This window comes from Quercus robur, chromosome 1, assembly GCF_932294415.1.
Source record: "Quercus robur chromosome 1, dhQueRobu3.1, whole genome shotgun sequence".
NCBI classification, from domain to species: Eukaryota; Viridiplantae; Streptophyta; class Magnoliopsida; order Fagales; family Fagaceae; genus Quercus; species Quercus robur.
In genome coordinates this window covers 39,737,167-39,746,563 of record NC_065534.1, presented here as the reverse complement: position 1 = coordinate 39,746,563, position 9,397 = coordinate 39,737,167, and the positions used below count along the sequence as shown (strand labels likewise).

General features: G+C 33.6%; 1 protein-coding gene across 1 annotated transcript; it reads right to left on the bottom strand.

Moving 5' to 3' along the window:
* Window positions 1-1,354: 1,354 nt before the first annotated feature.
* LOC126689730 (chaperone protein dnaJ 15) lies at window positions 1,355-8,858 on the bottom strand. Its single transcript, XM_050384921.1, has 12 exons — window positions 8,706-8,858; window positions 8,227-8,435; window positions 7,159-7,282; window positions 5,532-5,614; window positions 5,344-5,455; window positions 5,166-5,270; window positions 4,969-5,022; window positions 3,021-3,110; window positions 2,786-2,894; window positions 2,532-2,680; window positions 2,390-2,443; window positions 1,355-1,906 (listed from the first exon to the last, which is right to left on the bottom strand). The coding sequence occupies exons 2-12, from the start codon at window positions 8,355-8,357 to the stop codon at window positions 1,670-1,672; spliced, it is 1,248 nt and encodes a 415-aa protein (XP_050240878.1). The 5' UTR covers window positions 8,358-8,435; window positions 8,706-8,858; the 3' UTR covers window positions 1,355-1,669.
* Window positions 8,859-9,397: the final 539 nt, after the last annotated feature.

Genomic DNA, 9,397 nt, shown 5'->3' with positions numbered 1-9,397 from the left:
TGTTTAATAGTACTATCTCGTTCTTCAATGATTGAGAACTTGAGTAACCAAAATCCCCCTCCCTCTTGCTATAGAGAGAAAATAAAAAATAAAAAATAATATATATATATATATATATATATATCATAAACACTTATGCCTTTTTAATCCATTTCATTTTAGTTTATTTTTCCCCTCAGATAAATATCCAAACAATCCATTAAAAATTAAGATAATTTTCAAGTTTCGATAACCAAAAAAAGTAAATGTTAAGGTAATTTACATAAGTCCCCCTATAATGTGGGGATGGTTTAAATTAAAAGCCTTAAATTTGAAAATGTTTAAATTAAAACGATGATATTTTAAAAAATTTCAATTTATTCCCTCAGTGAGCCACTATTGAAAAAAGAAGCAAAATTTTAAATGAGTTGTAATTATAACCTGTCTAAACACCAAAAATATTTTGATGTGATCACAGTATTTTAGCACCAAAAGAATCTTACAAAATGGCTTAAAAAGATCCCAGCAGATAAATACAATTGGATTACTGCTGATTTTTTTTTCCCCTACTAAAACACTACCTGGTACCCTGGTTATGTGACAGAATTTTAAGTACTCCAATTAGTCACAAATACAACTTAATTTTTTAGTTACTTTTATTTAATATTTAGCTGTTACTCAATGATGAAATGCTTTTTCAAAATAAATAACGAAACAAATTGAAACAATCTAAGAATTAGGATACTAATTAATGGCTTATTTAGATTGAGGGGGTAAGAAAGAGGGCAAAGTAAAATTACCAGAAGTTGATCTAATTTTTAGTCAACTATATTCTACTTTCTCTCTCTCCCCCTTAAGCCAAACGAACAGTAAAAATACTGAGATTTTAAGGATTAGTTTAAGATAAACTATAAGATGAATTATATAACTTACACAAATGCTAGGATAATAATCACAGACGTGACAACTCAATGGTTTTTTTTTTTTTTGTGTGGGGGGGGGGGGGGGGGGTATAAAAGGACAACTCATTTGGTGGTACTGGTCTCCACGACGATGTAGAGATGACGCTTCTAATTACGACTGCCCATATTAGCAAGTCAAGTACTGCCTATTGGATTAGGTCCATCGGGATTCGGGACAGTCTGTAATTATAGTTCCAAAATTTCCTAATTTCACATCCAATTGTTTATAGAGCATATTCTAAAAATTGGTTAATATTTCGGATGTGTCTATACTCTATAGAATTTAAATTCGTTTTTTTTCTTTTTTTTTCATAAAAGTGCTTTTCTTTCAGCAAAACCGCAAATACTTGTCAGGTTGAGATTTAAAACATCAGCAGTAAAACTAGTGAAGAATTCATTCTTACAACAAAACCAAACAAATGAATCTATAATTTCAATATCAAAATTAATATGTTCAGAATGCTACATGAACTTGGATGAGTATCCCACTTAATGGCATCGTGAGTACAAAGATATTAATACACATACCTTTAAATTTCACATGTTTTTACAGAACCTAAAACCCAATGATGAGTAACCTCGGTGGAAGCTAGATGACAGAAAAATTGGGCATGGCATACAAGGAAAGCCTTTGTATGCGGCACCCCAAAGGCCCAAACATTTGAATGTATGGATGGATTTTCAAACACATATAATACCAAAGAGAAAAAAATAACCCAAACACCTTCTCAACCAAGCTTTTTATCAGCTCCTTTCAGGTTAAGATTAAACCATTTCTTTTTACCTGACTTATCCTTGCCATCGGAGCTTCCATCATCCACTGGACTCTCGGCCTTTGAATCTTCACCCGCAATTTTGCTACCACTCCCATTACTTAAACCACTGCCACTCCCACTACTATTGACTACCTTGGTTACAGTGAATGAACAATGAATATTGTCTCGCTGTTTCAGTAGGTCATCCACCTGAGTTGCAAAATCCAAATGAGGTCCAATGAAGAAATAAGAGAAACACCATGTAGTTTGATTTGAGTAATATTGGTACCAATGGTAAAGCATCATTTCAACCATTTAATTACTAACACCAAAAATACGGGACCAAAGATGGAGAAATAAGAAAAACACAGAGCTTATTCCATTATTTGGAACTTAATCATTAAGATTGTAACTTAATATCAGAATATATATATATATATATACAACAGAGTTTCAAAATTTGAGCTAGATTGCAGTGCAGGTTAATGAAAATATAAAATAAATAATAAATGTGTCAATATCAAATATGAACATAATAAATTGCCTGCCTCATTAACCCTTAGAATAAAGAAGTCTTATTATTCTCCTACCATGCTGAACTTACACGTGTGCATTTTGTGTGTGTGTGATAGAGCATTCACAACACCCTTTGTGAAAAGGGAATTATGAGGATAATGAGAAGGTATAACTTACAGACTGCTTTTCCTGACTATATCTGTTGGTCACTTCTTGAAAGCGCGCCAATGCCTACAAAACATTACATCAAAATTGTAAGCTGTATCACCAACTACCTACTATTCAAAATCATGACCAGAACAGGCAGAAGGATCTCCACCTTTCTGTATTCCGTCTCAAATTGCCGTAGCTCATTTCTCTTTCTTAAAATCTGAGCCTCAATCTCCTTCAGCTTCTCTGTCGTGTCCTCATATGTCTTTGCACAAAGAGCCTCGATTGTATAGGTAGCAGTCTTAAAAAAATTATCTCCTGAACATATCACAGAGTTAGTCATGTAACAAATTGGACCAACAAGTTCTAATACACAACTAGCCTATAATAAAAAGATGAAGGAACAATATAATCAGTTCACACCATAAACAGCGAATATATGAGTGCCGGATTTTAGTTCTGAGACCTCACAAGGTTGAAGACCTTCCAACCTTTTGAAGAAAGCAGCTTCAGGGTCCTTAGCCATCGCTAGCTGCAACAGCAGAATGATTGATATCAATACTTCAGAAATGATAAGATGGAAACATTTTACCCACATCCCAACCCCACTCAAAATAATGATGATGACAATGATAAAGAGATTGCAGTAAATGCTTACAGCATTCACAGTTGAATCCATTCTGTACACTTGAAAATGTAAGAAATACATCCCGGCAGATGTCACCTTACCAGTCTTCTCACTGTCTTCCTGTACAAACAGATACAGTATCCCATGTTAATTCTAGTCATGCACATAGTTCAATTGCACAGGTGTTAAAGCATTACATTGTAATTGATAAAACAGAACCTGAAAGTAACAGGTACCTGAACAACAAACTAGGGAATTTATGGAAAACTTGAAGGTAATCAATCATAAAAATAGCAAAAATACAATAAATTTCCAGGATCAGGAAGCATAAGCACTATAATCTAATAAAAGTCAAATTGAAAGCCTGAAAGAAAGTTTCCTCCAAAAAATTTTCACTAGACAATTTCCAAATAAAAAAGGAACCAAAATGCAATCTCAAAAAGCGTTATTCTCCATACACACGCACGCGCGCGCGCACACACACACACACAAATCCTATATTTGAAAATTCAATGAGCTCCACTGCAAGTAACATCTCCTTCCTTCCCTCATAAGAGTAAGATGGAGAGTGAAGTCATGGATTCTACCTAACAAAAGAGAGTTTTTGAAAATCCATATTATGGGATGCTACTTTTCCATGAAATACACTAAGAAAAGCATTTTCCCTAGGTGGCTAACAGGTTTAAGGTGTATTGAGATCATTTAAACTATGTACCTGAATGTGTGTTTGAGTGTGTCATTAGTTCCCTACTAACTTGACACAGAATAAGAACATCTACATTGTAGACCACTCACTCTATCATTTGCTACAAGCGTAGATAGGTGGAAGCTTTTACACCACTCAGCAGCAATTTGCTTCTTTTTTTTCTTTTTCTTTTTTGTTTTGGGGAAAGGGGGGAAGTATCTATCATTTATTATCTCTATTTGAGTGACAGAAACTTGATCAACACAATTATTTGAATTTTTTTTTTTCAAAATCCACTTCCAATTCCAATCATCAACTTGATTTTATTGCAATTCACCATTCAGCTATCACAAAAAAGAATAGCACAGTACCTAACTATTAGACAGAACGCTTTTCTTCTCATAAATAATGGTGTCCTCCAAATTCAGCCCTCACTCTCTCAAACACCACCTCAATTACAGTTACCAAACCAATATATCTCTAGTACTTAAATTAATGAAACCTTTGACTATCTTTAATAAAGGCTATTGAGGAGTACAATAGAATTTGGACACCTAATAAATGACACTGAGCCCAAAGGCTCTAAGACATTAGTTTTAATTTCTTTCACTTGACTTCTCTGGAGTCCAAAATTAATTTCAAACATGTACTCCTTAAAAACCAAAACATATAGTATGTCAGATATCCTACTCCACCAAAATTCACAGCTCTGTCAACACTAAGATTCTCTTTGATACTTCTACACAAACAAGAAAAGGAGCCAAAGAAAAAAAAAGGGCAGATCAGTTATAGTATTCAAAGCTTTTGCTTTTCTGCAATTAGGATAATCTGTAACATGAGCAGAATGCAGGCATATGTTCATCCAAAACACCTGAAGACATTTAGAATAATATCAATGAACTCAACGTCCTGGAAATTCTGCAATAGTATAAACTGTAACATGGGCTAGATGCAGGCATATACCAAACCAAAACACCTTAAGGCATTCAAAATAATATTACTGAATTCAAGTTCTGCCGCAACAGACCATGTAGCATCAAGTGAGTACTGAAAATGTCTCTATACTACATACTACCATTCTAAACTAGCATGTTTTTTTGACATTCTACCAGCCTGCAACACCAATATGGCAAAAGAATTCATAATACTACATTAATGAAAGAAAAATTTTGTGCACTTCAACAATTTTCCCAAGAAAGAAGACAGATCAGTCACAACTTATACAGTAAATGGGATAAGCCATGAGATTAACAGAAAACTGGATTGATGAAGCACCAGATAAAATGTACATACCTGTAACGCCAAACCATAACCTAAATTCCCCCCATCTTGTTCAAAATAGAGTAACTGGAAAATCAAGTTCTAATGTTACAATTTGAAAAAATAACACTCTGAAGTAGAAGCATACATGCACACGCAGATGTAAAGATGCGTCATAGGCATAGTCATCCCAAATTGCACAAAAGACCTTACTGAGAATCATTTCTTACCTTGAATTTGCTCTGTGAGGTTGAAGTAACTCTTACTACAATCCCTGCCTCAGCTTGTTGCTCATTAATTGTAACACCAAAGAAGTGGGCACACTGCTTTTCTACCTGCAGTAGAATGTAAAATAAGTAATACGATACTAAAGAGTATAGGTCATTAGGACAGAAACCAAGTAAGCACCTTTCCACTAACTGATGTGCCAATTGGAAGAGGTCTGATTGTAACAGTACCATTCAGAGCTTCTTCAAGAACATTAGCGGAAATTGTAGTCTTAATTGGGACACCCAGCTTGCTATAAACAAACAAAACAAGGGGTTATAAAAGCTCAAGGACCCTGATAGCTCCTAATCTACCAAGTAAGATACCACCTGAATAAAGCTGCAAACATTGTATTGACGGTACCAAGATTAGATAAGTCAATTTCCATGTCCATGCCTTCAGTGTCAAGAGCCTGAACAATTTATTATAAGATTCCAGTACCATTAAAATCTGATAAACCACCAAAAAGGATTTTAGTGGGGAATTGAAGGACATGGGAAAATGGAATGATGAAATTGAAAGAACGGAACTTCCAGCTTAAATGCATCTTTAGATACATAATAAGTATCTATACGCTATTATAGAGAGAAGCCAAGTATACAAATGAAACAAATATATTACTGAATCCTAATAAAAGTAGAAAATATTGACAAGCTACATGCCCTGAAATTCCCAAACAAGACAGATAAAAAATAAAAAATAAAAAATACTTTTATCTGTGAAGGTAATAAACCGAAAAAGAATGAAAAGGGAAAGTTAGTTCCAATCAAAACAAAAAGGCATGTCAGTAACCAGCAGCATTCTAACTTCCTAAAAAACTGAAACACTACCAAAACATGTATGTAGATTTTGAAATTTGCGATGTTCGACCCATGTGTGTGTCAACATATGACATTCATGTCAGCACCCACAACAATAAACCTTTATCAACGAATGTTTCTCTACTTATTGGCTATGGATACCCCCAAATCCTTTCAATCCCATACCAATGTGAGTGATATCCTAAAAAGCACGGTCACAGGTACAGGTACAACACAGCGACACAGAAATTTTAAAAAAAATATAGGACACGGGTACGGCACAACACTTTTATTAAATAATTATTAAAAATATTTTTATTTTTATTTTCTATATATAATTAAGCATTTATTTTTCATATAATGCTAAATATGTATTAAATTAAGAGAAATAATGGATAATAAAGCAAATCCATGACTATTAAAGGATGTTTAAAAATTAGAATACAAACCAAGAATAAACATATTTATTAATTTTCAAGTACCCTATTATTAAAGAGCATGAATGCTCTCTTTGTTTTGTGAAAGAGTATTCGATTCCTTTTGTTCTAGTGTCCCAACTGTGTCCTGCAAATTTTTTTAAAAAAAAGGACATGGCTGGGACACACATGCAAAAGTGTCTAAGGCATGTCAAGTGTCCGACAGGAGTATGATATGGGTATGTCACTCCAAATAAAGTGTCCGTGCTTCCTAGGTGATATCCTAATGAACTTCTCTCTGTCATGATCATGGATCAAATATCAATTATAAAAAACACATTCTCGCCACTTATTTTGTTCACTAACTTTCAATTTGCAAGTTTCAGTGCCAGCATATTGAAAATATGTATTCTCTATACATAAATCTATCTTGTTAACTTTAATATATGTTATAGTTCATTGTTTTACTTCAATCAAAAAAGTATCACACTTCTATCAGTTTAAGAAACAGAAGATCTCAATGATATAAGGGGACTTCTAAAAATACAGAAGAAAAAGAAACAAAGAATGATTTGGATAGTATAAGGATTCATTAAGACAAAGACCAAATTGAAAATGTTTCTTGAATTTGTTATAGTTGATTTTACTCCTTCCTGCTATTATTTTCACACACACATGCATAGACACCACAAAACTTCACATAACTGGACACAGAATAAGAAGAGTGGGAAGAAAAGCACCTCAAATCCTGAAGTGTCATATTGCCTTCTCTTCTCTGGGTCAGATAAGATGCTATAAGAATATGCAACCTCCTTGAAGAGTTCTGAAGCCTCAGGATTGCTGGCATTCTTGTCAGGATGATACCTGTTCAATATTGGGTTCCAACATCACATTGTTTACAAAAGATCTATTGGATAAGCATCACTATCATCAGTGAACAAGTGATTGCACAAACTTAAGTGAGTATGAATGAGATAAAACCACATTTAACAGATAAATAGTGATAGAACTATAGTTAAATGACTAAATTCACCATTTCCTAATAACTTGAGTTTTTGGGACAATCGGTAATTTAACAAATAGCATTGAAAACTATCCTTTTGTTATACATTTCTCTCTCCCCCCCCCCCCCCCACCCCCCCTTCTTTACTCTACCCAAGCACAACTGAATAGTAAGGGAGCATTACTTAATAAAGAAAGGATAATATGGGACTGCTTTCTCTTTTCATTGAATTTCAAATGGCTCCATACATTTCACAAGCCTTTTTGAAGTTATGAATCCATTATCTTCAACCAAACATCATCAGCTAGCAACGGAACTGATGGTACAGGATTACTTAGGATTCCATAATTAAACTTCAACTTCAACTTTTCACTAATAGCTGCATTGTGTCATAGAATATCAAGCAGTTTAGTTCACGAATTGCTCCCTAACATTATAATTAGAAGTACCTAGAAATCTCAAACAAGTAAATTCAATCTCAATCCCATGTTTTCTTCCCCCAAAAGAATTAACAAGAAATAACCAACCAACCTTCAAGAATCACAGAAACCAGTTGTAATCAGATTATATAAGACACCTCCCAAAACCCATTTCACAAATCAAATCAACAATCTTGTTCTTGCACCATAATAACCTAACTTTGAGCTAGAAATTAAGCTCCCAAAGCAATCTTGTTTCAATTACAATGTCCCTAACACATACCAGGCTTAACTAACCACAATTCAAAACACCCATTAAAGAAAAACTCAAAACCAAACAAAAAAAAAAAACTAAAAAATGAAAAATTGGAAGAAATGAGACATACTTGAGAGCGAGTCTCCGATACGCGGTTTTGATTTCTTGATCGGTGGAATCTCTGGAAACGGACAGTACCTCATAAGGATCTCTCCGATTTGCTGGGGCAGAAGTTCCTTCCATCTTGGAGCCCATTCCCATTCCCCAACTCTCTCTCTCTCTCTAAAATCTGGAAATTTCCTATCTTATTTCTCGGTTCGTCCAATCATGGAATGAAATCTAAAACATACCCACAATATAAATAGCAATAATTACGAATCCAAAACCTAGAAAAAGAGGTCAAAATTTGATTTTTTTTGAATTTCCAACAAAATACACGCAATTCAAAGCATTATCGGATCGCTAATACTTTCTCGGGAATCGAATTTAGAAACACGACCCAACAACAATTGAATATCTATGAGCAAGTATCAAGGATCTAATCGAAGAAGAAAGAATGAAAAATGAAAGAGAGAGAGAGAGAGAAAGAGCTAGGGTTTTGGAATTTACAGAATGTAGAAGAAATGATTTCTCTGTCTTCTTTGTAAGTTCGGCTCGTCACTTTTTTTTTTTTTAATACATATTTTTTTCAAAGGCTCTCCTCCTTCTCATTGACATTATGCTATTTTCAGCTAACGGAAATTAGTCTAAAAATTTTACTATTTTATTTTTTGGCTCTGACCATCTGGTCCACCTTATGTACTCTTCATTTTGCCAATTTTATCCGTATTACTATTTAAGTGGCTTTTTCTATTTGGATCAATTTTTTTTATTTATTTCAAAATATTTCTATATTCTTAGGTTTAAGTAGAAGTAAAATTAAAAGATAGTCCGGTAAAAATATATATTTAACTTGCACTATAATATTGCCTACAAAATAGAAACACTCTTCCACTAATCCACTTCTTCAAATTAATTCTCTCTCAGACAAAAAAAACTTCTTCAAAAGTAATTATACATTATTTTTTTTAAATAGAAAAATAAGTTAAACAATCCATGTTGCTGTTGTTTTCTATATACTGCTATTTAAGGGGCTTCCTCTGTTTGGACTGGATTTTTTTTTATTCCAAAATACCCCTACATCCCTAGGTTTAAGTAGAAATAAAACTAAATAATAGTCTCGTAAAAATACATATCTAACTTGTACTACAACATTGCCTACAAAATAGAAACACTCTTCCACTAACCCACTTCTTCAAAGT